The sequence below is a fragment of the Cladosporium halotolerans genome, assembly GCF_011745625.1.
Source record: "Cladosporium halotolerans strain TM138-S3 chromosome Unknown Sca49, whole genome shotgun sequence".
Taxonomy (NCBI): Eukaryota; Fungi; Ascomycota; class Dothideomycetes; order Cladosporiales; family Cladosporiaceae; genus Cladosporium; species Cladosporium halotolerans.
In genome coordinates, this window is record NW_027191500.1 from 6,463 (window position 1) to 34,302 (window position 27,840).

The following is a 27,840-nucleotide window of genomic DNA, read 5'->3' on the forward strand; positions in this document are numbered from 1 at the left end:
GAAACGACAATAACAACATGGCTACGACGCGACGATTACCGCCCCAAGACGAGAAATGGACGCACACGAAGATCGCGACGCGGCCGTCGCCGCCCAAGGAACCGCGCGATGAGCGGGTCAAGTTTCCAAGGCCGATGGGCGGCGGTGGCGGTGGTGCTGGGAGGAGACCGACGCCGCTGGATGTTCGGCTGGCGCAGGCGAAGGGGAGTGTGAGGTTGGTTCCGAACGAGATGCTTCGCGAGCCTGAGGTAGTGGATTTCGCTGCTGCTGCGCATGTGCCTTGGCCGAGCAGGATGCCTCCTCCGCCGCCGCCGAAGAGAATGCCGTCGTGGCGGCGGGGCGTGGCGAGTAGAGGGTCGGAGATGTCGTTTGGGATTCTGGATTACTATATTCGCGATTCACCGCCGATGCAGAGTCCTGAGGTGGTCGATTGCGCTGGAGATTCGGCGATGGGGAGGTTCGATTTCGGCTTGCCTGCGAAAGCCGCGCTCACGCCCGTTGATGCGAAATCAGGCGCGGGCGAAGACGACGACGACGGTGAAGGTATCGACCTAACGCCGCTCTCACCCCGGCCTTTCGAGGAAGAAAAGCCCGAACCGCACGCGAAGAAATACAGCCTCTTCCCCGCCGTCAGAGACACCACGCCGTCGGCGCACAGACTCGCGCGCGTGATCAACGACTCTCCGTCTTGCCCTCTGCGCACATCCACGGAAACAACCTCACCACAACTCACACAACCCCCCTCAACAACCCCAAATTGGCGGCCCCGCCTCCTCTCCGGCGCCAAAATAGCCACCAGCAGTCCAAGAACACCAACAACAGCGCCAACAACCCTCCCCTCCCCCACCCACCAACCCTTTAACCCCAGCACCTCCACTCAAACCCCCACCCCTCTCATCACCCTCCGCATCCTCTCCACAAGCTCAACCTCCACAGCCCAAACCTCGCGCTCCCCCTCCTCCACCACCACCTCCCCGGGCTCCTCGGCGCAGAAACCCCTGCTGAGCCGCAGCCGGTGGTCGGAGGAGACGGTGCTGGCGAGTCCGGGGGTGGCGAGGGTGAGTTTCGGCAGTCTGGCGGTGGTGCATCCGGCGTGTTTTTTTGAGGACGATGAGGATGATGATGGGGAGTTTGGGGGGGAGGAGGGGTTGTTGAGGGAAAGTTGGAGGGGGAGGGGAGGGAGGATGTGGAGGTGGGGGTTGTTGGCGGGGTGTTGTGGGAGGGGGAGGGGGAGGAGGTGATTGTCTATGATTGTTATGGTTACGGATATGATTTAATGAAAACGATGTTGTGAAATTTTTGCGAGCTCTTGTGGTGGTGAATCCGTTTGGCGAAACGAGGCATGTGCTCACGGGCACTTAGCGATGGTACCTATGTCCGGCGGTAAGAAGACGATTGCGAATGGATCGAAGATGATTCTGCCGACTAGGCGATAGTCGCAGGACGATACGCGCTCGAATGTCTTGCGTGACGGAAATATCAACCAACGACGATATAGTCCACCCAACAAACCCATCGACATCGGGCTCGATTAATATCCATGTCGACGATATCCCCAAAAGTCTCACATACCCATGCTATATGCAAACGCGATGTCACCAGCCTTAACAACACCCTCATAACCCTCCCCCACTCCCCAGACCCTTCAGCCATCGACGTCGACGCGCCGCAAGCCTCGACCCGGCCACCAGTTCGGCAGCGAATATGTGGCGGTCCGCTATCGCGCTTGCCGCGCGCCCTCATCGTCGTCCTGCATCGTAAGACGACGCGGCTTGGGGGCAAAGCTTAAAGAATCACACATCGAAGGAGGAATGTCTATTTCCGTCCGCGACGACAATGTCTCACGGCCGGGGGTATTAATACTCGAGACCTACCGCTTGCTCGCTTCCCCGGCCACCAACAGACGTTTCGCAAACGGTCACCACGGTAAGGTACAGGTACAGGTACCAAGCCGGCCTCCCCCGCGAAGAAGATCGGCCGTTCGTTCGCTTGCGGAGGCCGGAGTGCGGTTCCGCGTTTTTCGCTCGCGGCTCGTATGCAGAAACGAGCGGGCAGGTAACTGTACTGTGCTGTGCTGCAGATGTGTGTAGATCTGGCGACGAACCCGCGCAGGGTTTGCGAGCTGGACCGGGGATTCGGGAGGACGCGGTGAGTCAAGGAGCGATGGCGCCAAGCGGGCTGAGGAATAGCGCTTTGGGTGAGGGCGGGCGTTTTTTTGTTTGGGCAGGCAGAGACGAGGGTGTTTAGAGGTGTGATATACGCTGAAGGTTGATAGTGGAGCGGCAGATCGGCCGCTTGCTGGCTGGCCGTAAGCGAGGGGGAGGGTCAAGCTTCGGAGCTGTGTCTCTTTCGGGCTGAGCGAGGGCTGGAAGAAGCCGGTAGCGCTGGCTGCGAGTGGCCGGGCGGACGGCAGGCCGACTTCAGCGGAGCGTCGTCGTCTCGTCTGCAGCGCTGGCTTGCTGGAGGCCGACGAGACGAGACAGAGAGGTGCAGCGGGAGGATGCGCTCCGTGACTGCTCTGCGCGCGACATCGTCTGGCCTCCGCGGCGATCTCTTCCTGCTCTGTCTGTCTCGCTCTATTCGCGGCCGCTGCCCCAGGCGCGCCGCGGCCTGCGCTGCTGCTGGTGCTGGTGCTGGTGCTGATTATTCTGGTGCTGGCAACGGCAATACCTACTATAGCAGCTCGGTGGTAAGGCCCGCGCTCGGCTCCTGCGAGCGCACGGCGGCAGGCGCGCAGCCTCACGGCCCATACCACCATCCCCAGTCCGCCGCACCACCCTCCCATACCCACTCGGTGCCCGTGTTATGGCCAGCGCCCGTCGCGGCAGCGCTTAGCCTGCGGCGGCACTTGTCACGCCCAACGTCGTGCATACCGCTCCCGCCTCATACCTACTTAACCTGCTCCGTCGCGCGCCTCCCGTCCGCCCATGGCGCCTCGCACGACGCACGTAGGTACCTGTACGCTGCGCACCCTACCGCCCTCCGACCCTCCAACCCGCGTGCCACCTGCCCTCGAGTGCCTTGACTAAGCCACGCCCTCCTCCTCCCACCCGCCCACCGCGCTCCCCCAGCATCCCGGCGCGCGACTCGCATATCTCGCATATCCCCTCCGCTGCCGCCCCATCCCTGCACCAGCGCGCATCACCATTGCGCCGCCAGCAGTGATCGCTCGCGCATTGCCCTCACGCCTTGGCCCTTGCGCCTGCCCGTCGTCGACGACACTCCCGCCGCCGTGCTGGCTCTCCGATGCTCCAAGTTGTCCTGCTGCCCACCACCCTCGACGCCGCCGCAGCCGACACCGCCACCACCTTCGATGACGTCTCCGAGCGCCTGCGGTCTACATTGCGAGGGTTGAAGAAGTCGGCACCACTTCGAACGCCGACGAGCATGCTTCCGAGCACTGCCGAGGAGCACCCGCTGCCCTTCGGCGACTTCGAGACGTCTTTTGCGAGAGACGTGCTGGAGCTCGAGTACGGCGACACCGAGGATGCACTGGACGAGCGACTCCGATTAATAGCGCAAGAGCTGGGGTTGCACGCGGAAGCTTTGAGGCTGTCGAAGGAAGACGCGAAGGCTGCCTCCACCAACACTTTCGGCTCGTCCGATGTGCTCAGGAGATCTGGGTCCATCGGCTCGAGGGCCTCGCGCTCCACCGGATTGACTAGCAATTTCTCGGACTTTTGCAACAGAGACCCGGCGTCTCTGCGCAGCAGGAAGAAGGACTCGCTGTCGTTTCGCGACTACGATTCTTTCCTCTCGCGCGGCTCGCTCAGTGAGAGACGGGACTCGTTGTCCTTCACGCCGCCTCTCACACCCTCACGGTCCTCACTGTCGCTCGCCCTGTCCTCTCCTTCGGAAGCGTCGCCTAAGAAACATTTCCGCAAGCTGCGCGGACTAAGCATGCTGAAGCTGAACCGAAACGGATCGGATTCATCGCTTCCTCTAGACGGATGCCCCCACTGCCCACAAAACGCCTTCAGCCAGCGTCGAGCAATCCACAGACTACCCTGCGGCCACAGGCTCTGCACCCAATCTCTCCGCAACACCATCAACGCCGGCACCCAAGGACCCCTCGGATCCGTCCCCAGCTGCTGCGGCACCCCCATCCCCGGCCGCTTGGTCGAACAAGTAATGACACACGACGAACAAACCGCCCTCCTCGACAAACTCTCCCAATGGGACGAAGCAACCTCCACCACCCCCTCCACCCGCAGCCGTCCAAGCAACACCCCACACCACCCCCTCCCAACCCCTCACCCACACCCCACCACCCTCCCCCTCTCAACAGCCACCCACCTCCCCGGCTTCCCCGCCCACCGCGCAGCCCAAACCCTCCAACGCGCCCGCTACCAAACCTGGTCCACAACCCAAACCCACCACCTCCACACCGCGCACTCCACAGCCCTCACCGCCCTCCAGCACCGCCACGCAACCGCCCTCTCCGACCTCCAAACAGCCCACGCCACCGCCCTCGCCGACGCCGAAGACGCCCAGGTCCAAGCCGAAGCCGACCTGCTCGCCGCCCACGCCCGCGAGGCCCGCGACCTCGCCACCGCCCTGCGCCACATGGAGGCCTACTGCGCGGGCACGCTGGGCTGCGGCGCGCCGCACGGCCGCACCGTCACGGAGCAGGACCTGCGCGAGCTGGGCAAGGCGCACGCGGCGCGCGCGGGCTTGCCGGGGCGGCACGAGGGCGCGGTGCGCGTGCTGAGGGGCGAGCAGGGGCGGAGGCTCAAAGGGAGGGTCAAGAGGCAGGAGCGCGAGGTGGGGAATCTGGTCAGGGCGCATGGGGGCGAGGTGGAGGGGTTGGAGAGGGGGTTTGGGGTGCTGGTGCGCGGGGTGGAGGGGAAGAGGGAGGGGTTGGTGAGGAGGTGGGAGGTGCAGGATGCGGTGTTTTTGAGAAGGTTGGAGGTCGATGGGAGGTTGCCGGGGGTGGAGTGGGGGGATGATGATGATGATGATGATGGTGCTGTGGATGGGGTGAGGGGGAGGACTGACAGTCGGGTTGGTTGAGGCTGCGGCTTTTGGATGATTACTATTATACCCTTTTTTTCTTGTTTGTCTGGGTGGTTTGTTGGATTGTAGTTCTGTCTTAGCGCGTTTTCCAGCGGCGGCGGGCTTTTGCTTTCGACTCGAAGCGAGACGGATATACATACACACGATGTACACGAATTACGGAACGACTCTTTTGATGCATTGCGTAACAGAGCTTGGGGCGGCAATCGAATCACTGGCGTTTATTCATAGTCTCTGAGGCTACTATTGAATCTTTGGAGGCGTGATCAGTAAGACCTACTGACGTTGTTTGTAATACACCTCTCGCAAAGGCTCTCCCTACGATGGGCTAGCTGGAAGTAGGTGGGTCGAAAATTTTGCCTGGTGAGGAGAGCGTTAGCGAGGTTGTACGTTCGTCTCGGAAAGGGCCAATCTCACCTGGGTTCATGATCCAAAGAGGATCCAGGCTAGCTTTCAGCTTCTGCATCACGCCGATGGTGTCGACGCCCAGCTCCTTGACGAGTGAAGCTTTCTTTCCGATGCCAATGCCATGCTCTCCCTGGTCGTCGGTCAGTAGACGCTCACCATGAACACCAAATTGACGCCACTCACCGTACACGTTCCCTCCATCTCCAATGCCCTGTCCACCATCCTCTTCACACACTCCTCAACCTTCTTCCTCTCCTCAGGATTCTTCGCATCATACATAATCGACTCGTGAAAGTTCCCATCCCCAATATGCCCCAGCACACTCGCAAACAACCCCAACTCATCCATCTCCTTCTTGCTCACCTCAATAATCTCCGCCAATCTCGACATCGGCACCGCCACATCCGTCGACCACACCTCCTCTCCCGCCCCCCTCAACGCCAGCATACTCCACAAACTCTCCTTCCTCGCCGACCAAAGCGCCTTCTGCTCCTCCTCGTCCGCCGTGAACTCAAACCCGCCTCCCCCCTGCTTCCTACTGATCTCCCTCACCTGCTCCACATGCTCCGCCACCGCCCCGGGCGTCCCACTAAACTTGAAAAACAACGTCGGCCGCTCCGCCCACTTCCTCCCCCCCGCCCCGCCAGCCTTATTGATAACCCCCATCTGCACATCGTCCATCACCTCCATCGCCGCAACCGGAATCCCCGCCCTCATCACGCTCGCGCTCGTCGCCGCGCACGCCTTTATCGACGGGAACGCACACACCGCCACGCTCGTCGTCTGCGGCACGACGGCCAACTTCAGCGTGACCTCCGTCACGAGCCCCAGCGTCCCCTCGCTGCCCACGAACAGGCCCGTGAGGTTGTACCCCGCGGCGCTCTTGCGCGGCCGCTTCCGCGTCCTCACCACGCTCCCGTCCGCCAGCACGACCGTCAGGTTCACCACCCAGTCGCGCATCGTGCCGTACCGCACCGCGTTCGTCCCGCTGCACCCCGTCCCCACCATCCCGCCGATCATCGCCGTGGGGCCCGGGTCGACGGGGAAGAACAGCCCGTGCGGTTTGAGGGACTCGTTCAGCGCCATCCAGCCCACCGCGGGCTGGACCGTGACGTCCATGTCGTCGGGGCGCACGGACAGGATGGCGTCCATGTGCGCGAAGTCGACGCTGATGCCGCCGTGGGGGGCGCTGAAGTTCGCTTCGAGAGACGTGCCGCCGCTGTAGGGGATGAGGGGGATGCGGTGGGTGGAGCAGACGCGGGCGATGAGTTGGACGTCGGAGGTGGAGCGGGGGTAGGCGACGGCGACGGGCAGGGTGGTGGTGTTGATGCTGGACCAGGCGGAGAAGCCGTGGTTGTGGAGGTCGTCGGCGTCCGTGGAGATGGAGTCTTCGCCGAGCTGGGAGCGGAGGGAGGCGATGGCTGTTTCGAGGGTGGCGGTTGTTGCGTAGGTTGGGGTGGCGGTTGGGTTGGGGACGGGTTGGGATTGGGGTTTGGGGGAGGGGGAGGCGTCGCTGATGCCGTAGAGGTAGGTTAGAGTACCGGTGAAAGCTGAGAAGAGGAGGGCGCGGTTGGTCGTCCAGAAGGTTTGTCGTGTTGCGGTGGGGGAGTGAGGGGAGGTCGATTGCCATCGTTTGGTGTGGCGAAGGGTAGTTCGCCTGGCTCCGGCGAGCATTGATGCTGCTCGGGGAGAATGCATCTTGGATAACATTCTCATGAAAGAGGTTCTATGTGACTTTCTTTCAAGCAATGGTGTTGCTTGTGAAATGTCCAATGTTGCGTCGGCAATTGAAGTCCAATCCCAGGTCCTCGGATGAAAGCGACTCCGAGCAAGCGTTGCCGATGCGTGCACCTCCAATGCTCAAATACAACGCCAGCGATAGATCCGCGAAGACTCGTGTGGTCGAGAGGTCACAATATATATTCAAAGGCAACGATTGAAAAAGGTTACGAGGTCAGAACTTACTACACGAGGGAGTGATGTTACTGCGGTGTCGGCTTCCAATTGCCCCACCTGCCCGCCCAAAGACGTTAAAGCTAGCCGTTGCGGGTGCGATTGGTCGGTGCATTCACCCTCCGTGAGTTAGTTTGGGGGTCACGGAGAGATCTTTTCTTTGGATTACTATCATACGACAAAAACCTACGGTATTCACTCCAAAAGCCATTCACGATGGAACTTATATGCTCAGGCTCATCAAAGTGACTTCTTGCTTATATATTTCGACAAGTAGCGTGAGAGAATGTGCTATTATCCAAGACGATGAATTCCGGCGGAAGCTGGGGACTCCCATGGCCCCCAAACTAACGGAAAGAGGGTGGGTCAATTGCCGAAACAGATGCCGATCTCCCTCTGTGTTCCTTGCCGATGAGGAGATTGTAGAGGCTGAGTAGTGGAACGACGTAGTACCTTTTAGGTCTTGTATATGTACACTGCAGGTGTACAGTAGCCCTACAGCCATGCTAGCTAAGTTTTACTCGAGAGTCATATAGAAGCGACACAAAGATCGCTTTGAAGAACGTGATCATGTCGAGGAGCCAGAAGATGACCACCAAGATTACCATCGCGGTAGCAACCCAAAGCACAGCATTGCTCTCAAACTCTTGCCCGAGGTAGATGGTAGAAAGCGTGAAGCCTACGTTTGGGAAGATGAAGGCCCACCAAGTGTTGTGGAAGCTCATGCTTAGACTCCATTGCCCGTTGTCATCTCGTTGTAGCATGTTTGAGAGAATGCTCAAGGTCACTACAGCAAAGCACCAGAAGGTGAACACCCAGAGGAAGACGCCAGTCCAAGTAGCGAGCACCAGTAAGAACTCTGCCGCGGTAGGGTAGGTGGCGAAGTAGCCGTAGTCGGCCGGCGCACCGCGAGCGTTTCCGATCAGGACTACAATGGTGTATCCTGCAGTGCCAACTATCATGTACAGTCCAGGTCGGACACTGGCGGCTGGTAACCCATTCTGGAGCATTGAGTTGAAGATGTAAGACAGATACACCAAGCTCATGACCCATCCAAATCCCTGGTACGCGACACCGGCAACCATAATTGGCAGGCGATGGTGAGGTGGCTGATTGCCGACAATGACTGCCGCGATGGTTCCCGTGAGCATAGCATGGAAGACCGTAAGAAGAATTGCCGGGTTCGCCCCGCAGTTCGGAAGTGAAGAGTACTTGCTCATCACCACGAACACTACCACAGATGAGAGTAGAGTGCAGGCAGCGTAGATCCAGAAGCAGACACGAATGGCCGTTACCAGCCAAGGGCCACCGTGCTCGATGCCAAACTTATGCATGCCAACGATGATAGTGGCAATGGTAAGCCACCAGGATCCATAGAAGAAGCATTCTGGCGGTTGCGTGAAGCTGGCTTGAAATTTAGTCGGTCGAAGGACCCAGCGGGTGATGGTGAGCGCGCTGAAGATGAGCCAGAGGACGATGTTGAAGATGAAAACGATTGTGCCGATGGTGCGAAGGCCGTCAAATTGCTTCGGACATTCGGATATTAGGATGGCGAGACCGCCAGTAGATTGTGTGCATGTGAACCAGCTCCAGTTGAAACGCTCCACAAGCCATGTCCTGGCATCGAGCCGCGAGCGCTCGTCCTGTGTCTTCCCGCTTTGACCTGACGCACCATTCTCAGCGCCGTTGGCAGCCGCCGGACTGTCCAAAGAGTCGCTCGATTCCTTCATTTCATTGTGAGATGATAGAGTGAGAGATGTTCCACATGTGCAGACTTGAGTGAGATGTGGCGTCTCCGCGGGCAGACGGATCTACATGGTTTAGTCTGCCGCTCAAACCGAGGATCTGCGTTAGCCGTGCAGGGCCGAATGCTTGACCAAGAGCTTATATCCTATTTTTCTGGGGCGTGACAGTAAGAAATCGAGGGGACAGGTGGTATTGTGCTGAAACTGATGATCGGATGGCTGTATAACTACGAAACAATCTTTGTACATCCACGGGTAGATGGCAAGTCGCGTCCAGGTCCAGCGTTGAGTGTACTGGTCGGATGACAAGTGCCATCGCCGTCAAATCGTCAGAACCTACGTGCTTGTAGACTTAAAGTTCTATATGTGGCACTAGATTATATACGTCAATTGCTCGAAGGGCAGTGCAGTGTTTCTGGCTCGAAGTGAGAAGTGAGTTGGAAGTGCTCAGGAATCGTGTGACGTCACTCAGCGACCTCACGCGTTTCCCTGAACGCGTTCGCTCATCGTCAGCACTTTCGTCGGCAGATCTGACAGCTCATCACTCACATCAGCTAGCCACCGTTGGATTGAGCTCATATCGAAATCCAGGATGCCTGCCTCTCGCAAGCGCGGCGCCAGCGACGAGTACGAGGCCGACGGCGGCTTCGTCGAGGATGCCCCGAAGAGCAAAAAATCCAAGGCTGTTGCCGGCAGCAGTGCGGGCAAAGGGGATTCTGAGAATGAGTACTGGGAGGTGAGCCGAAGCTTCATACCTTGTATCGCTGGATTATATTGCTCACACGTTGCACAGCTGGGTCGCACTCGCCGTGTCCAGATCAACGAGTTCAGAGGCAAACAGCTCGTCGACATCCGCGAGTTCTACGAGAAAGACGACAAGATGCTTCCGGGAAAGAAGGTATGCTGAAGATTTCTGGCTCTGTCTCGAAGGCTGGGTATTCTGATAGTTGTCTAGGGGATTTCTCTGAACATCGAGCAATTTTCTTCGTTCGTTGATATGCTGCCTGAGATCGAGAGATCTCTGAAGGCGAAGGGCATTTCCATCCCGCGTCCGGCATATGACGGCTCCGCTTCGAAAAACAACGACAATGAACAGGAACCGAATGACAAAGTCCAAGCTGAAGCGAGTGAGGACGATAACGCCACCCCCGGCACGTCCAGCAGACTAGACAAGTACAAGCTCAAGGCTAACCACGAGGCTACGAGTGATGAAGGCGAGTGAAATGGCTGCCTCGATCTGTACGGCCTGCCGCTTTCGCTCAGACTGCCTGTATTTGATGGCCACAAGGGGGCAGAATTATGATCCTTGCTTACATTGCGCGATACCCTTGCTATTCATGCCACGACGTCAGCTTAATGACTAAATTTTTCCAAATCGATTCTCAAGTCGTCACCACAGGTGACACGTACTCAGGAAGAAAAAGCGACATCATAATTTAATTGCAGCGCGACAGCTTTATGCCTTCAATTCTGCTGAGAGTCGACCTTGGCGAGGTATCTCCCGTCGTCTTCTTTGACGAGGTCTGCTCCCTTCTCCGCGACAGCGTATGTCGTTGCCATGATGTTACCGCTCACATGGCCTGGGAAGACGGAGGCATCGATGACACGCAGACGCTTTGCTCCTTTCACGAAAAGCCTGTTGTCCAGTGCTGCACCCAATCCAACACTCCCGGTCAGATGGTACTGCGTCGAGATATGGCTCCTAACATATTTCATCCTTTCCTCTTCTGTGTCAATTTGTTCGTCTGCCGAAGGTTGGATACGTTCTCCGAGACTCTTCGCCAGCACTGGTTGGGATGCGACTTTGTCCATCCATTTGATCCCTTCAGCGAGGATCTTGGTATCGACCGGGTGTTTGAGATACCCGGTGTCGATTCGAGGCTTGTCAAAAGGATTGTCACTAGTGATGTGTACACTACCACGGCTCAGAGGGTGCTCCAAGCATACAAGGAGACTGACACGGTTCTTGCCCTCTGGTGGCGGGGCAAAGAACGCGACCTGAGATTCTCCGGCACTGACGTCTAGCTGACAAGGAATGCCTATCGATATATGTCAGATACAAATAATATAGGTAGCTAACCGACGAAGACTTACAAAATGTTTGTATATTGGCGAAAGTGGGATCAGAAAGCTGATTGACGATGACCTCTTCTTGGGCCTTCTCGAAGGCGGTCTTGGCTGAAGAGTGCTCTCGGATCTCCCCGATGGTACGCTCCAATGTCTCTTGATCAACCAAAGATGCGTAACTCACAAACCCCATGAGCATCCCCGGACTACCATACGCACCTTTGTTGGTTCTCCGGTAAATCTCCTCCTGCGCTTCAGCATACTCCACGCCATGGAGAGAATCCATCGACTTCACTCCATCTGCGAGGTCGTAGAGCATGCCGCCGAGCACGTGGTCCTGGAAGTTGGCTCCGACATCCTTGTTCTCGATCTTGCACTCAACGCCTGCAGCTTGGAGCACGGCGGGGTCACCAATGCCGGAGAGCTCCAGGATCTGCGGGCTCTGGATTGTACCAGCAGACAAAATCACCTCTCTGGAAGCATTGACCTTGTGAGTCTTGCCGTCGGACATGAACTCGATCCCAGTCGCGACGTCTCCATCAAGTATAATCTTGCTGACCATGGCCTCCGTCAGGACTTTCAGATTTTCTCGCCCAGCGTTAGGAAGCAGGTATCCAGTCGCAGCGTAGCTTCGTCTTCCGGGATCTGTTGTTCGATTGACAGCGGCAAGACTAGAATAGAATCCCATATGATCACCCGACCATGCATCAACGAGGGTGCTGGGCTTGCCGCCGACCGCGTATGCAGCTTTGCAGAAATCGTACTCGAATGGCTTGGAAGGTGTCAGCTAGCAAAACGACTTTTGTGGCAGAACACCAAGCTCACTTCATAATGGTCATTGAAAGAAGTGTGTATAGGGCCATCGTTACCGTGATGTCCTTCCTTTGCGGCATACGGCATGAACTGCGGATCCGGATGGACTTCACCGTTCGGATCGTAGCACTGGTGCTTGCGGAAGTAAGGTGCCATCCCTTCCCACCCCCAGCCTTTGTTGCCCATCCTCTCCCAGCCGTCATAGTCAGCCCGACTGCCTCGAACGTACATCTATTGTGATATCAGCATCGAGACCAGCATCGGTCGGTCTATTTCACAGCTTATGCGTACCAGATAGTTGATCGCAGAGCTTCCACCAAGCAACTTGCCTCTGGGCATCGAGTACTTCTTTCCGTTCGCGCTCTCTTGGGGTATGGTTTCAAAGCACCAATCGTATTTTTCACGCCCGATCAGAGTAGGATACAGACTCGGCGTGTAGACTTGGGGATCAAGTGTCAGGTCTTTGCCGGCTTCAACCACTGCTACCTTGACGTCCGGGTTTTCTGTTAGGCGAGCCGCGACACAGAGGCCTGCGGTGCCACCTCCGACGACGATGTAGTCGTATTCATGCTCAAGAAAATCGGACAGGGAACATAGTGCGGAAGTCGACATGTTTGTGGTGTTACTACGGTCTAAGGTGGGCTTGTATTGGAGCTATCAGTATGGCTGTTGAACGCAACCGCGCGTCTCGTTCCCAAGGTCTGCATCTATCGACTCTGGTTTGTACTCCCTCGGGACAATGGAGCTGCATCATGGATCCCCCGCCTTTGAATCCTTGAGCTCGGTTGATCATGATCTGCGTCCATGTAGCTAGTGTGTACCCCTCAAGATCCCGTGCGCAGCTGTCACAGGTGAACTGTGGTACATGTAGATCAAGTGCCCACCAAAAGGCGTTATGTCCGCTACTCGATACATTCCTAGCTTACAGCACTCATATGTTTTTATGCATGTCGGGAAACGTTCAATTACGTTCCGAGTAGCATCATAAAAACGTGCACGCAAGGCGATGGATGACATCCTGCCAACCTTGATCTAGTTAACCGAGCTGTTTCTTGGCCGGTCTCTGGGGACACACGCTCTGCACATCGGAATAATTTTACTAATCACTGAATGACCGCCCATATTGCCCTTTCTTTCGCTGCCTCTCGTCCATGGTGTGCTTCATGACTACAGACTTTGACCTGGCCAGGAATCCGATCGCTTATGCCCGGAGCAGAGTGATCACTTTGCAAGCCGGAAGAAATCCTCAAATCGCGATTGGCGACCAAAAATCGAGGCGCCTTGGAATACAGTGCGTAGCATATCGATGTGCTGATATGGCGAGATCCAACAAAAAGATCAGTGCCCTAAGACGGAGTCGAACCGGCGACCTCGTCATTACTAGTGACGCGCTCTACCAACTGAGCTATCAGGGCGAGCACTCATCGTTGAATTCGATGTCACGTGAGTGTCTACAGTGTCTATGTCGGTTGCCGCCGCTCCTGGCTGTGGGTTCCCGCTGCGCGCGAGCGTGGACGAGACTTATCCAGCCGCCAATGCGACCAAGGCCAGTGTAATCCAAAGGAGCCAGGGAAGTCTTCAGTGGTGCTCCAGTACGATATGGTTCGTGGAGCTCTGTCAAAGAGCGCACACTTTCGGGATGGCGCCAGGGACTGAATAACACCTTCTGACGGTTGCGGAAGTCGCGGACATTCCGGACGGCATTTTGCAAAACCTGTCCACACCTCAACAGCAGCCGTCATACTCATCAATCATCATTCATTTCCTTGCAACCCTGTCGTTGTATTCTTCACCGTCTCATAAAATCCCTCACATCCCAAACCAGTACCTTTTCATCCCATGCACAGGTGGAGCACCAGCCTTCAGCTCCGAACATACACCAGTCCACACCCATGGCAAATTCGGTATGGGCGTCCATCCTGCCGAGCTCACGTCCAAAACCAACGCCACTGCCGCCATTATCCTGCGTTGATCCGTCCGTCCAGACTCTACAGCTCATGTCGTAGCTTGCAGATAGGAGGGTATCGCTTAAATGAGGGCTCCAGCTAACCCTTCTTACTGCGTACTCATGACCAGGGAGGACATTCACAGGGCCTGAAGGTGCGCGTAGGTCGAACGTACGGATGGTACCATCCACTCCAGCGGTCGCGAGGACTGAGTCGCGGTATTTGTTCCAGTCATGCGTGAGACACTCTGACGGCTGGACGCCGCCAGTCACGTTGTCTGGTATGGGAATCTTGAGCGGCGCATGTATAGGAATTGCAAGCGTGAGGTGATTCTGTGCGCTGGGCTTTTGTCGCAGGTCGAAAACCCGGAGGTGTGAATCGCGAGACACGCAGGTCACGATGTCCGGATGGTGCGGGCTGAACTCTGCGGAATATACGCAAGAGTGTACAGGTAAGGTCACGAGACTCTCTTTGCGCTCGGGTGCCCATATCTTCACCGTCCCATCCCAGCTGCTGGAGAGGAAGGTGTTCTTGTTCACCAGATTCCAATGTACCGAAAAGACCTCGCGCCCATGCTCTTGCCATCCTGCAACTGGGAACTCGCCCACGCCGATATCGAATAGTTTGATGCTCCCATCGCCTCCTGCAGTAAGCAGCTGATTCTCGTGCTGTTCTGACCAGGTAAGATCGAAGAGGCAGTCTTGTGTTTCAAAGAACTTTTCGCAAACGATTCCCTCTGCTGTCAAGTTGAGTATGAATAATCTGCCGTTTCCTACGAGTCCGAAATTGGCGCCTGCACTGACTGCGAGTCGTGAATCGAAGAACGGCGAGTACTTGACGCTGTACGGGTTGAACCCGGCGGTCCGGAATTCGAGCATCTTGACGCGCTGGAGGGCGTAGGAGATATGTCAATTGAAGGTACTTTCTAAGGGTGTCCACGCATCGTACAAGTCCGTTCCCCAGGTTAGTGAGGCATTCAGCAGTTCGATCTGTTGCATAGAAGTGGAAGAAGAGCGGCGGAGTGACGCAGTTGCATGTGCCAAAAGCCGACGAACGCGCCAAGCAGCCGAGGTTCGAGGACGTTTGTTTTCCAGCGCCGGTCAATCATAAATGGCCAGCTTACCACAGCAATATCCAGGAAACATCGATCTAATCCGGCAGCATGACCGACGAAGCAGTCTCGGCTTCGGCCAGAGGCGCGACGTTTTTGATCCTCCTACAAATGGGATCCAGGGCCATCACTTTCGGCCTCAACCAATTCCTCCTGCGGTTCCTCTCTCCGGAATTGTTGGGAGTTTCAGTGCAACTGGAGCTGTTTGTCATCTCGACCTTGTACTTTGCTCGTGAAAGCCTACGGATCGTCGCGCAAAGGCGCTCAGATGGTGGCGTGCAAGCTGCCATCAACCTATCCTACCTGGCTATTTTGGCTGGCGGGCCCATTGGCTTCACGCTTGCTCAGGCATATCTGAGGACAGACACTCCAAACGTAGCATACCTGCACGTATCACTGAAGATATGCCATTTTGCAGCGATGATCGAACTGCTCTCGGAGCCAAGCTTCGTGGCCGTGCAGCAGAAAATGTTGTACAAGACCCGAGCCACCGCTGAAGGTGCTGCAGTTTTGATGAAGACCTTTGCTACAGCTGGTCTTGTCTTTTGGAGTAATCATCGATCTATTAATATCGGTGTCCTGCCTTTCGCTGCAGGTGAATTTGCTTACGGGGCATCGCTCGCGGTGGTGTACATTTGGTCGATGAGCTCTGTAGCCCGCGAGAAAGGCTTCTCGCTGTTTCCGCGGGAAATGTCTGAGAGGTGCGTGATCCAACCTCTCTTGTGTTAGAGTGTCTTGTGTTGATTTGGTCGTCAGATCCGGCATTCATTATTACCTGGGTCTCTTTTCCAAGCCCTTGCTGTCTCTGAGCTTCTCTTTGTACCTGCAGACGGGCATTAAATACATTCTCACGGAGGGCGACAAGTACCTCATCTCAGCTCTCGCTACTCTCAAAGACACCGGCATGTATGCTCTTTCTGCAAACTACGGCGGGTTGATTGCGCGTATGCTCTTCCGGCCGATTGAGGACAGCTCTCGCAATCTGTTCGCAAACCTTTGCTCTGATGCTGTCGAGACCAGACAAATTGGTGGCATCACGAAGAAGTCCGAGCCGAAACAGAACAACGCCAACATCTACCAAGCTGCAACGATACTGAAAGATATTCTGCGCATCTACAGTCTGATTTCTCTCATCGCATTTGCAGTCGGACCTTCAGTTGCTCCACTTCTCCTGCGCCTCGTTGCTGGAGCTCAATGGTCAGACACTGGAGCTGGTGACGTTTTGGGAACATACTGCTACTACATCCCCTTGCTTGCTGTCAACGGTGTCAGTGAGGCTTTCGTATCCGCAACAGCTTCGACCAAAGACCTTCGTACGCAGAGTATCTGGATGGGCGGCTTTTTCATTGCCTTTGCAGGCAGCGCATACGTCTTCCTAAGTGTACTCGATATGGGTGCGAAAGGACTTGTGTTAGCCAATTGTGTCAACATGGCTTCGCGAATAATCTTCAATTTGCAATTCGTGCAGAGATACTTTGCGGAACGTCAAGTGGTGGGTATCAGTGATTCCATCGATCCGATTCATCTACTGACAAATACCCAGGAGTTCCATTTTACTGATCTCGTACCCAATCTCTACGCAATTGCTGGCACAGCCGTCGTCCCGAGCTTGCTCAGTCAGGCGCGACACATCTTTCAGCAGTACGGTCTATTGGGTGATCTCGTTGGTGTCGGCAGCATCGGAGCTGTCTTCGCTGCTTTCGTGTACGTTTCCAGCGTCCGCTTCTAATAGATGCATTGATGCTAACCAGCCGTCAGACTCGCCACCGAGCGTACCTACTTGATGGAATGCTATAAGCGATTTCGGACATAGTCCCGGCTTCCATTGGCTCCATATCAGGCTTATATTGGAACATGTACTTTCTATACAGAGAACAAAGCCTTCATTGGCCAAATCCAATCCCCGGCCTGCGGTCTTACTCCGCCGATATCGGATTGGTGGAAATTAAAGTTTCGCCACGAATCTCTAAATCCGAGCCTATGCCCGCGCTGGCCGTCATCGCAGAGACCATCATCACCCGTGCCGCCCGTAAACACTGCGATGTCCTGCGATGACGGGCTCTGAGATTGACTTGAGCACCGATTCGCAACGTCGAAGACTCCGTCAGTCGGTCTTGACTGAATTGATGGAAAAAGTAATGTCTTATTAAAGGTAGATCCCATGGTCGCACGGAACGTGCTTTTGCAGGACACCAGATCATAGACTCGCGGGTTTTGGGCAAGACTGCAATAACATGACCGACAATGCGCAGCGAGCTCAAAGCAGCAACACCAACAGCAACCAGACGGCCCCCGATAAGATCAAAGATGAAGCACCTTCGAACATTGAGCCACCCAGTGAGCGGCCAGATCGATCCGATGTTGTCGCAAAAGAAGACTACTCAGTCTTCACCGTCGGACAGAAGAGAGCAATTATCTTCGCAGGATCCTTTGCCGCATGGTTCTCGCCGATGACTGGAAGCATTTATTTCCCGGCCCTGGATGTCATTGCGAATGACCTGAATGTTTCCGACTCCAACATGAGCGTTACTGTCACAACGTACCTCATTATTCAAGGATTGGCCCCGATGATGATTGCTGGCTTTTCCGATACAGCTGGGCGTCGTCCGGCATATATCCTTTGCTTCGTCATATACATGATAGCCAATCTGGCTCTCGGTCTGCAGAACAACTACGTTGCTTTGCTCATCTTGCGAATGCTTCAGAGCGCCGGCAGCAGTGGGACGGTGGCTCTGGCAAGTGGATTGGTCGGAGACTTGGTTACCTCCTCTGAGAGAGGACAGTACATCGCCTTCTCCTCGCTTGGATCTGTCTTGGGACCAACTTTATCTCCGGTCATTGGTGGTCTCATAAGTCAGTACCTCAACTGGCATTGGATTTTCTGGTTTCTCCTGATCATTTCGGGCGTCTTCAGCGTTCCGTTCTTCCTCTTCCACCCTGAGACAAGCCGAAAACTGGTCGGCGATGGGTCGATTCCACCACCCTGGATGAGCTGGAACGTCTCCGATTACATCCGGCACAAAAACCGCGCAAAGCAAGGCCTAACCGTCGACGAAGAAGAACTGGCCAAGCACCACAACAACTTCCGCATCAGCTTCCCCAACCCGTTGTCCACGCTCATCATGTTCAAGAACCTCGAAGCCTGCGCCGTCCTGCTCGCCACGGGCCTCGCCTTCGCCTGCTTCTACGCCATCTCGACCGGCGCCGCCTCCGTGCTCTCCGAAGTCTACGGCTACGACGAGGTCCACATCGGCCTCGTCTTCCTCGCCATCGGCGGCGGCAGCATCATCTCCGCCTTCACGACGGGCAAGCTCGTCGACTGGAACTACGCGCGCCACGCGCGCCGCCTGGGCTTCCCAATCCAGAAGAACCGCAACACCGACCTGTCCGATTTCCCCATCGAGCGCGCGCGCTGCGAGATCGCGCTGCCGTGCTTCGCGCTCGGCGTGCTGACCGTCATCGCGTACGGGTGGATGATGGAGTCGCGGGTCTCGATCGCGGGGCCCGTCGTGATCCTGTTCCTCATGGGCTACGCGCTCATCGCCGGCTTTCAGGTGCTGAACGTGCTCATGGTCGACATCTACCCTACGCAAGCGACGTCCGCGACGGCCGCGTCGAACGTCGTCCGCTGTCTGCTGGGCGCTGCGGCGTCGGCGGCGATCATTCCTATGAGCGACGCTATGGGCAATGGCTGGGCTTATACGCTTCTGGCTATACTGTTTGCGATTTCCTGCCTTGGCCTCGTGGTCTTCATGAAATCCGGCGTGCAGTGGAGGAGAGCTAGGGAGGCCAGGCTCGAGGCTAGGAAGGCGCGTAAAGCAGAGACATAGATCCACGTACAATAATTCATTCGTCAGTTACCATATCACGCACTCACTTCTCTCATCAGAGAACCCCCAGATCCCACCCGGAACGAAGTCGCCCCGTCGGACGAATCCTACCCGGTCCCCTCCCACAGATAGACTTCCCACCGGCCGGTATTCGATATATTACAGTTAAACCTTTCGCAAGCCATCCCTTCTCGATGTCTCGAACTCAGAAGCGCAGCCAGGGCCCGCCCCGGGGCTGCGGAGAGTTCCAGATTGTCGAAAAGGCTATCCCGCGAAGCCGCCAATGGAGGCTAGGTGTGCCTGGCGGGGCCCCTGGCCGTCCTACCTGATGCGATCGCTAAACGACGTGTCCAATGACGTCTTCGCGTGCTGTTTGTGGTCGACTGCTCGTGCTGGAGACACGTTTTCGTAGCTGCTCATCAGACGTCTCTCCCGAAGTCTACAGTTGATGGAATCACGGCAGTTGCATTCACGGACGCCGCAGTTGACGATCGAGCCTCCGCGCTCCCAAGCTTCCCAAATGCAAGCCTACCCCTCAGGCTTCCAACAACTCCCGGCCTCGCGTCGTCTGCCAAATCTCGGTACGCCAATGCAGTGCCTGCAGCGACTCGGGAATCTACGTGCGTGGAGACTCCGCTGGCTGGACTGTGCCATAGGGTGATCGCCTGGCTCTCAACGTAAATTCATCACTTGGGAGTTTTGCTTTGTGGTTCCCGCGTGCAAGCTGTGCTGTGCAATGGCTCGAACGGGCGGTAGGTCTGTCGACAGGTGCCTTTCTAGTGCACTTGCCGGTTCGGTTGGAAGCGTGTTTCTGTTTCCCGCCGGCCGGCAGTTCAGACGACGACGATATCACATTATTGGACTACTATGCAGTACTGGACTGTGAACAGCACAGCTTGCCCGTCACTAACTTGGCGAATGATGAGAGAACACCAAGATACGCCCACAGACATCCCACGCCCACGCCCACGCGCGCCCGCCCACACTCCCCTCCGCAGCAAACACCGCAGCGCGAACGCACACACACGCACACAGACAGAGGCAAAACGTGGGCTGCTGCGCCGCGCTGCGCTGGAAGTGGCACCCGAAGGAGCCGAGCCGGGAGTCGGCGTTTGCGTTCTCTTGCGTCTGCGTCTGGCAACGCGCGCGTACGCGAGTAGGTACCTAGTGTCAGAACACGGCGAGAGACAGCAAGCAGCTTGGCGCAGACACGGAATCACGTACGGTACATACATAGTCCGGGCAAGGAAAGTTGAGTCTCCTTCGCTTCGCGCCGCGAGCTGCGCTGCGCTGCAGCCTGCAGGGCACACAGCTGGCATGTCCCGGCCGTGGGGTCAGAGTCGTGGTTAGTGAGCGCGTAGTGTACCTTACCTTGCCTTGCCTTGCCTTGCCCTGCCCTGCAATGCCACGCGCGCGCGTCCTTTGCCCGGAGCTAGCGAGCTGCGAGCAGGAGGGTCCCAGGCGCGTGGGACTTGGGACTGGAGGGTCGGCGTCGCTGGCGGTGGTTGTCGGGCGTAGGGCATGGGGTTGCTTAGCCTGGCTTGTAGGCGGCGCTAGAGCGCGGCGGCGGGCGTGTCTCTTGCATTGGAGAGCGTCTTCGCGTGACGGCTGGCTGCGCTGCAGAGGTGTGCGAACGGTGGGTGGTGGCACGGGGAGCGGCGTGGTGGCACGCTGCGAGCGTGCAGAATGCGAGCGTGGGCAGCGCTGGCCGTCGGGCCACGACAGGAGCAGGAAGGAGGGGAGTGTTTCTGCCACGAAAGCGTGCAGGCGAGAGCGCGTGGATGGGGGATCGCAGATTGCGGTCCCACGTGTCGATCGTCCCACATGGCGCGGCGGTGGGTAGTGATACTACTGAGAGTGGTGGTTGGTGGTTGGCGGTGGGAGTGGTGTCGTGCGATCGATAGTCGTGTGGGTCGCGAGCCAGCTTTTGATTCAGGAGAGGCAGGTGGTGGTCGACCTGCTTTAGCGAGAGAAGATCGGGGCTCGACAGAAGCGTCGATTGTCGTGCAGCCCTGTGAGGGCATTTGAAATTGTTGCAATTCGAGGTCGGAGTTGGCGCCCGATGAGGCGGGAGGTTACCCTGTCATTCGTTGACCTCGGACAGGCCGCATGTGCGATCCATCGTGGCCAAGCGGTTGTTGGTCGGCGTACTTTAGCCATCTAGATACCGCGCGGGCCGTGGGCACTACTCGCTCGCAGACTACCAGCATTTGGACATCTCGCCGCCCCAGTCAATGTGCTGAGTATCGAGGCGTCGCTAGCCTACGGCACCGTCTCTCCGAGTACGCGACCCTGCACTGCGAGCTGCAGACGGTCGAGACAAGAGTGCTATATGTCGAACAACTGCACAGCTGTTGAATGCCGGCAGCCGCATTGACAGCAGCTATACCTTAGGCAAACGCCACGCAGCGCCAGGAAACAACACACCCGCGGCGAGGCGCACACGGGAGCGCGCCTCGACGATGGGAGGCAGGCCTGCTGGCGGGGAAGCACGGGAGTTGTGAAATGCCAGGCAGATCGCGGCGTCTAATTGGCGCGGAAGGCTCTCCCCGGATGTGTGGATTTTGGATGATTATTCGCACAGAACTTACCGTATACCGCGACATGTACAGTCCCTGGGCGCTTCACGGTGCTCACGTACATACATGCCACATATATAGGGAAGCGAGTGCATGAGGCCGGCACTCCCCCAGCTGCTGCTTCGGCCCAGACAGTCGCGAGGTGCGCCGGATCACACATTGGCGCGCTGCTGGCGGGCAGGCTGATACAACGCAAAGCGCATGTGTGCGTGCCTTGGGCGGCGAGCGATGGGACGATGAGACGTGCGCGCTGCAACCCGAGCAGAGGCACGGCGGGCACAGCAGGGCGAGAGGCGCGTGCTGCAGGCCGACCAAAGCACACGCAGACTCCGGGCGGCGGTGCCCGCCAGCGCCATGCCGCCGGCCCAAGCAAGCCAGCAATGTGGAGCCGTGAAGGGGTCCCTTTTCACAGAATAATAACATTGGGGAATGGCAGTCGAGACTATGAGACTACTGGCAGGCTGCCGGGCTGGCCACCCTGCCCTACTCCTCTGGAGCGCGCGGCCGCTAGCCTCGAGCCTCTGTGCTTCTCTGCCTGACCCGGCCAGCCTTGCTTGCGTGTGTTAGAGTTCGCCGCTACGGGCGGATGCGCTCGCCCACGGCTGCTACATCGAACAATATCATGCGACCTGTCAATAACAGCGAGCACGGCGCCGGCGACGCGGTCTACACACGTAAGGCATGCAGCGCCGGCCGGCGACAACTCGGACGTCGGGCGAGGGCGAGCGCTGGTGAGGTGATCAGATCAGGCACGTCCGCATGTGCAAAGTCCAGCACGCAGGATTGATTGTTGCGGTGCACACGGGCATCCAGACACGCTGCACAGCAGCGCGGGCTCCGCACGGCACACCGGCGGGCCAGCAGACACACGCCGGCGCATGCGGTTGCACGTGGCTCGGCGGCGCGACCCCTGCCACGGCTCTGTGCGCGCCGGGCTCGAGGTTGGCGCGGCGGGCAGGACGAGACGGCGACGACGGGTGGATGTGGGTGTGAGGGTGGATGTGCTGTACTGTAGATGGTCGATGCGCACCTGGACGTGGATGGCGGACGGACGGCGCAGGGTGCTTGCACGCACGCCCTTCTCGGCGGGCAGGATGGCACTGGGGCACTATGTACCTTACTGGAGGCTCGGACGGTCGCCGGCTCGGTAGCGACAGCGGTGTTGCCATGTTGGCGTGGGTGCGGGTGTGCGCTGCCGTGCTGCGAGGCCTGCGCGCTGCTCAGTAGTGCTGGCCGGCTGCGCGGTGGGCTCCAAGGGCTCCCACGCCCTGCCGAAGCGGAGACCGGCCAGGCGCTGAGAACGGTGCCGCATATGCATGTGCCATGCTGAAAAAATTACTACAGCCCGCCGTCGCCCCGTCCGCCGCCGTCCTGTGTCCTGTCCTGTCCTATCCTGTGTCCAACGCCTGCAACAAGACCGCCAGCATCGCCTGCTGCCGTCTGCGCCACGCCACTCTCGTCTCTCCTGCTCTCTCGCGACCCGCGCCTCCGCGCCCCTCCGCCGTATATCACACCTCCCGTCTGCTCTCCGCCCGCCCCGCCCACCTCTGCTGCCCTCTCCGTCCTATAGCTGAACCCTGAGCGCACCTTATACCCCCTCCAGCGCCCGCGCCCCCCAATCGCTCCAAAGCTACACCATCGGACGGCACCCCAACGGCGGCCCTCCCGGCACTCAATCCAGTCCACCGCCGCACTTCGCAGGCGGCGCATCGCTAGGTTGTCCTTTGCCGATCGCGTGCGGTATCCGCCAGAACCCTCTGTTCCCGGTCTAGTCCCGAAAGCACATGGTCGCGAGCTTCTACTCTGCACCTCACATCGGTCCTCTCTCACGTCCTCTGCTTACTCCAACGCAAGCTTCGGTTGGATCTCTGTCCCTATCACCCCTCCTTCCTACGCCTGTGTGGGGTGCGCCCGTTGCCACGTCCCCTCCTCGCGCCTGACATCGAGACAAATTCCCGCTTTTTAGCCAGACAAACGGCCCGCAGGACTCGCCCGTTGGTCAGGGACCTCGCCCTCCGGGACCACCACCACCCGTGCCACCACGCCCGCAGAGCGACGACAGAACTGTCACCCGGGCCCAGGGACACTTGCTCGTTCACCTCACATACTCTGAGACGTGGTACTGCCGCCAGCCCGACCGCCCGCGCGCACTAACGCCGAACACGACTTGCCCATCATGTCGCACGGAAAGATGACGCTCTACAAGCTGGTGGTGCTAGGAGACGGCGGTGTTGGCAAGACCGCACTCACCATCCAAGTAAGCTCTTCCGGCGTGATTCATGCAAGTGAAACCCCTCTAATACATCCTAGCTCTGCCTGAACCACTTCGTCGAGACCTACGACCCCACCATCGAGGACTCCTACCGCAAACAGGTCGTCATTGACCAGCAGTCGTGCATGCTCGAGGTCCTCGACACAGCAGGTCAGGAAGAATACACAGCGCTGAGAGACCAATGGATACGAGACGGCGAGGGATTCGTGCTGGTGTACAGCATTTCTTCACGAGCGTCTTTCGCCCGTATTGAGAAGTTCCACCACCAAATCCAGCGAGTCAAAGAGTCCGCCGGCGCTGGCTCGCCCACCTACCCTGGATCACCGCTCTCGCAGACCATGAACGCCTCTTTCGGCCCGGCTCCGGTCATGCTCGTGGGTAACAAGTGCGATCGCGTGACGGAAAGAGAAGTCTCCACACAGGAAGGCAGCGCTCTCGCGAAGCAGCTCAACTGCGAGTTCGTCGAGGCGTCGGCCAAGAATTGCATCAACGTTGAGACGGCTTTCTTCAACGTCGTGCGACAGTTGCGCAAACAGCGAGCCAGCGCGCCGCCTCCCCGCGACTCCAAGGGATACAACTCCGGCGCGGGCAAGGGCAGCCGTCCACCGCGCGACGCGTACTACGACAACGACCGCAAGGAAGAGCACCGCTACCGCAGGCCGCGGAAGCACCGAAGTGAGCGCGGTGGCTCCAAGTGCGTCGTCCTGTGATTCCGGCCCTCGCGTTCGCGAATGCACGCCAAAAGAGAAAAAATCAATCAAGGCTTCCGGCCCGGTCGAAGCGGTCACGGACTTCACTTTTGGGTTTTCCCACTCGGATGTCTTGTCCTGTCCAGTCGGCACTGCGATCGCCGGCCACGACCGCGACGGCCCTAACGCCGCAATCGCAGTCCCATGGCGAAACGCTCAATAATCCCCCACAATCTCGAGTTGCTGCCCAACCCGCGAATTTCCCTCGGACCTCCCCCGACCCCGACCGCCTCGCCGCATGGCGCCCGCCGACTACACCCCGTGCGCTGCGCGGCATGCCGCTTCCGGAATCACGGTCGAAGGGCCCGACACCGTGGCTCGAGCAGGGCGAATGAGACCAAAAGACCGGACGGACTTCTCGAACACCCCCCCAATGAAGGCTCCACACGCCGCCGCCGCCGCGCACAAACGCATGTGGAGTGCAGCGCGCCACGCGGCGTCGTGCAGTGGAAAAGTCCCTCACTGGATGGGCACTGGTACACACGCACCCCGGCCTTCCACCACCCCGGCCAGGAACAATCTGCAGCAGCAGCAACAGCCGCTCGGAATCGCCGACCGCACCGCACCTCCCGCCCTGCCCTGCCCTTGCTCACCCCGAGGAGGCGGCGCCAACGCCAGATTCGCTCCCGCGCGCCAGTTCGCTTGCCGGGAAAGATGCTGGACGGATTCTTCCCCCAATCCTCCCTCTTCTCCGCTCCATCAATCAATCAATCAATCAATCAATCAATCCACCCACCCACCATTCAACCAACCGACCGAAAAAACCCCCCTCTCTCTCCCTACGCTCTGGCCGCCCGCACGCCGCAGCTCAGCAGAAGCCTCCAATTAGCCTGATGGCCCGGAATTCCCGCGCGCCCACCGCCCCGGCACAATCCTTTTCCCCAGTCCCAGTCCCAGTCCCAGTCCCAGCCCGCGCACGCGAGCGGCGCGTGGCAGCCAGAGCCGGGGGGGACTCTCTTAGCGAGATTGGCGCGGTATCGGCCGGCCGCCCACCGGGACCCTGCGACTTCGCGAGCTGTGGAGAAGACGCGCCGCATGGAGCGTCGGTCATGTGACTCCTCTCGCTTTACTTTCCGGTCTCGGCGCACGCGAGTCGAGCGTCGCGTCTTATCGGGTGAAACTGAGCCGATGGATGGGATGGGAGGGCGTTGCTCGCTTCGCGGGCGTCCTTGGTCTGAGCGCTGGAGGAAGGAGGGGAGGATTCGCTCCCCTGCTCTGTCGGTCTGTCGAGCCTGGACCAGCCGTTGGATTGGCTTTGGAGAGCTCGTGCCAAGCTCAGGCCGCCGGTCGGGTCGGAGGCACGTGTTTTTATGTTTTTTGGCAAGGCACGAGGGAGCCGAGCCGGATGGGAGGGCTCCTTCGGGCCTGCCGGGGCCGGTACCGCTGCCGCTGTTGCTGTTGCTTTCGGGAGCTCGTCGGCGGCTTGGGGGGGTGTGTGTGAGGATAGATTGGTTTTTTGGGGGGTTAAGGTTGAGAGGTACAGGGCGGGATTGATGATTGATAACGATCGCTTTGGGGGGAGAAGGTGTTCACCGCCTCTGCTCTGCTCTGCGGAGATGGAGAGAGGAAGGGCCGATTGGGCGGGTTGCCGCGTTGGGATGGAAAGTGGTGCTGGGAGGGGGCAATGAGATCGGAATGAGCGGGGTTTTTGTTAATGATTGGATATATGGTAACTATTCTACATACACGTATGAACATGAGCCTGGAGAAAAAGTCATGAAAGCATTCACGGTTGCCTGTCGAGGATGTTTGGAGCGGGTACAGAAAGCCAGTGATAATAAATAAGTGGCCAGTGTCTTCTCGCTTGTGAGCTTCTTTGCCGTGCTGGGTCTCTTTCAGGTCGCATGATCTGAGCGGGACACGAATGCTATTGAATGGAGCTGTTGAGAGATATGCCGAGCCCGTTTCATGGCGGAGATGTCTGATGGCTGGCTTTTGGGTTGCTGGTGGAGGCCCGACGCGACCTACTGAGGCGGCGATGAAGAGGTAGCTCCGTCGGTCGAGTGGTGTTCAGTGGCCGGCCTTTCCAAGGAACAGTGGCATCAAGCTATTGAGGACACGCATGACTGACCATAGACAAGTTTCACCGCCGGGAGAATATTCAAGCGTGAGCTCTCGAGCTTGTAAAGTCAACAAAAGAGCCTTCCCACGATATTAACTTGGACTTGTCGACTTGATTGTGTCTGTATAGATGGTCGAAAATTACTAAATGATGCGAAAAAGATGATGAACTTTCCAATGCGATTCTCGCGCACAGATGTGCAATCCCAGAAGCATTCCTTTCCAATTTGGAGAGGCCAGCACCCAGGAGGGTGCTGTTCAGCCCCGATGTGCGCGGGATGTTCGACCCGGACCGGGGTCCGACGACCGAAGGTTCCCAGAATAAACCCAAAGTGCAGACCCGGATGCCGACGAAGACGGCCGCGGTAACGGTCGCAGAAACAAGAAGCAAAAAAACCAAAGAAGCCAGATGCAAACGCCCAAGAAGCGCCAACCTCGCTAAAACCTCGCAGCAAGAAAGGAAAGAAAGCAAAGCATGGGGGAAAAGCAAAGTGCCAAATCCGCAGCACGCAGCAGCGTGCATCCAGGTCAGGTCAATGGAGACCCATCTCACAACTCCCCCTCACTCCCACTCCTCCTCGCCTGCCTCCTGCCCCTGCGCAGCGCCTTCATCTCCATCTGCGCCGCCATGAGCTTGGCTTGCACCCAGGCGCGCTTCTGCTCGTTCAGCCGCACGGCGGGTCGGTTGAGGAGATCCGTCAGGTGCGGGATCGTGTCGGTGTTGATGACCGTGGGGAGCTCTTCTTCGTCGTCTGAAGGGGTTGGAGGTGGTGATTGTTCTGTGGAGCGCTGGTTTGGAGAGGCCGGGGAGGCGGTGGGTTGTGGGGTTGGGAGGGTTGTTGGTGGGAGGGCGGACATTGTTGGTCGTAGCAGTTGATTTGGGGGATTTGGTTTGGTTGTGGGTTGGGTTATATTGGTATTTGGTTGTGGTTGTAAATTTGATGTATCGGTTGTAGCTGCGGTTGAATTGAGTTTGGCGGCTTTAAGTGCTGATCTCAGGCGGTATGGCGAGATGGTATAGCGGCGTTGAGGAAGCGGCTGAGGCGATCATGGATGGGTGGAGCGGTGTTGTATTCAAGAGCTCACAGTGAGGTCTTCAATAAGGAGTTGAAGAGGGGAGAGGTACAATTGAAATCGTGTGATGGCAGCAGGTACGTACCAGGCGGCGTACTGCGACGAAAATATCTCGTCAAGGGGGTTCACGCGGTTAGGCGGGCGGTACCTTCGCAGCAGGATGATGAGCTTCTGCTGCTTCATCGCGATGTCACGCCGCACTAAGTTGAGATCGGC

At 58.0% G+C, this 27,840-nt stretch overlaps 10 protein-coding genes across 10 annotated transcripts; 5 read left to right on the plus strand and 5 right to left on the minus strand.

The window, feature by feature from the left end:
• Positions 1 to 3,246: 3,246 nt before the first annotated feature.
• Positions 3,247 to 5,013, plus strand: WHR41_08789 (uncharacterized protein; the record flags this gene model as incomplete). The annotated part of the gene is made up of 1 exon (XM_069377393.1): positions 3,247 to 5,013. One exon carries the CDS (start codon positions 3,247 to 3,249, stop codon positions 5,011 to 5,013), a length of 1,767 nt encoding a protein of 588 aa, XP_069225625.1.
• Positions 5,014 to 5,210: 197 nt separating this feature from the next.
• On the minus strand, positions 5,211 to 7,098 carry WHR41_08790 (uncharacterized protein; the record flags this gene model as incomplete). Its single annotated transcript, XM_069377394.1, has 3 exons — positions 5,211 to 5,376; positions 5,434 to 5,554; positions 5,608 to 7,098. 3 exons carry the CDS (start codon positions 7,096 to 7,098, stop codon positions 5,345 to 5,347), a joined length of 1,644 nt encoding a protein of 547 aa, XP_069225609.1. The 3' UTR covers positions 5,211 to 5,344.
• Positions 7,099 to 7,883: 785 nt separating this feature from the next.
• On the minus strand, positions 7,884 to 9,107 carry WHR41_08791 (uncharacterized protein; the record flags this gene model as incomplete). The annotated part of the gene is made up of 1 exon (XM_069377395.1): positions 7,884 to 9,107. One exon carries the CDS (start codon positions 9,105 to 9,107, stop codon positions 7,884 to 7,886), a length of 1,224 nt encoding a protein of 407 aa, XP_069225624.1.
• Positions 9,108 to 9,651: 544 nt separating this feature from the next.
• WHR41_08792 (uncharacterized protein) lies at positions 9,652 to 10,831 on the plus strand. The gene is made up of 3 exons (XM_069377396.1): positions 9,652 to 9,858; positions 9,916 to 10,020; positions 10,078 to 10,831. Exons 1-3 carry the CDS (start codon positions 9,715 to 9,717, stop codon positions 10,342 to 10,344), a joined length of 516 nt encoding a protein of 171 aa, XP_069225607.1. The 5' UTR covers positions 9,652 to 9,714; the 3' UTR covers positions 10,345 to 10,831.
• On the minus strand, positions 10,030 to 12,614 carry WHR41_08793 (uncharacterized protein; the record flags this gene model as incomplete). The annotated part of the gene is made up of 5 exons (XM_069377397.1): positions 10,030 to 10,453; positions 10,533 to 11,161; positions 11,217 to 11,961; positions 12,015 to 12,233; positions 12,294 to 12,614. 4 exons carry the CDS (start codon positions 12,612 to 12,614, stop codon positions 10,587 to 10,589), a joined length of 1,860 nt encoding a protein of 619 aa, XP_069225608.1. The 3' UTR covers positions 10,030 to 10,453; positions 10,533 to 10,586.
• A 1,177-nt stretch (positions 12,615 to 13,791) lies between these two features.
• On the minus strand, positions 13,792 to 14,826 carry WHR41_08794 (uncharacterized protein; the record flags this gene model as incomplete). The annotated part of the gene is made up of 1 exon (XM_069377398.1): positions 13,792 to 14,826. The coding sequence occupies one exon, from the start codon at positions 14,824 to 14,826 to the stop codon at positions 13,792 to 13,794; it is 1,035 nt and encodes a 344-aa protein (XP_069225606.1).
• Positions 14,827 to 15,077: 251 nt separating this feature from the next.
• On the plus strand, positions 15,078 to 17,026 carry WHR41_08795 (uncharacterized protein). The gene is made up of 4 exons (XM_069377399.1): positions 15,078 to 15,760; positions 15,816 to 16,551; positions 16,603 to 16,763; positions 16,818 to 17,026. Exons 1-4 carry the CDS (start codon positions 15,111 to 15,113, stop codon positions 16,870 to 16,872), a joined length of 1,602 nt encoding a protein of 533 aa, XP_069225622.1. The 5' UTR covers positions 15,078 to 15,110; the 3' UTR covers positions 16,873 to 17,026.
• Positions 17,027 to 17,293: 267 nt separating this feature from the next.
• Positions 17,294 to 18,889, plus strand: WHR41_08796 (uncharacterized protein; the record flags this gene model as incomplete). The annotated part of the gene is made up of 1 exon (XM_069377400.1): positions 17,294 to 18,889. The coding sequence occupies one exon, from the start codon at positions 17,294 to 17,296 to the stop codon at positions 18,887 to 18,889; it is 1,596 nt and encodes a 531-aa protein (XP_069225605.1).
• Positions 18,890 to 23,644: 4,755 nt separating this feature from the next.
• Positions 23,645 to 24,450, plus strand: ras-2 (the record flags this gene model as incomplete). The annotated part of the gene is made up of 2 exons (XM_069377401.1): positions 23,645 to 23,725; positions 23,779 to 24,450. The coding sequence occupies 2 exons, from the start codon at positions 23,645 to 23,647 to the stop codon at positions 24,448 to 24,450; spliced, it is 753 nt and encodes a 250-aa protein (XP_069225620.1).
• A 2,649-nt stretch (positions 24,451 to 27,099) lies between these two features.
• On the minus strand, positions 27,100 to 27,408 carry WHR41_08798 (uncharacterized protein; the record flags this gene model as incomplete). Its single annotated transcript, XM_069377402.1, has 1 exon — positions 27,100 to 27,408. The coding sequence occupies one exon, from the start codon at positions 27,406 to 27,408 to the stop codon at positions 27,100 to 27,102; it is 309 nt and encodes a 102-aa protein (XP_069225603.1).
• Between the last annotated feature and the right edge of the window lie 432 nt (positions 27,409 to 27,840).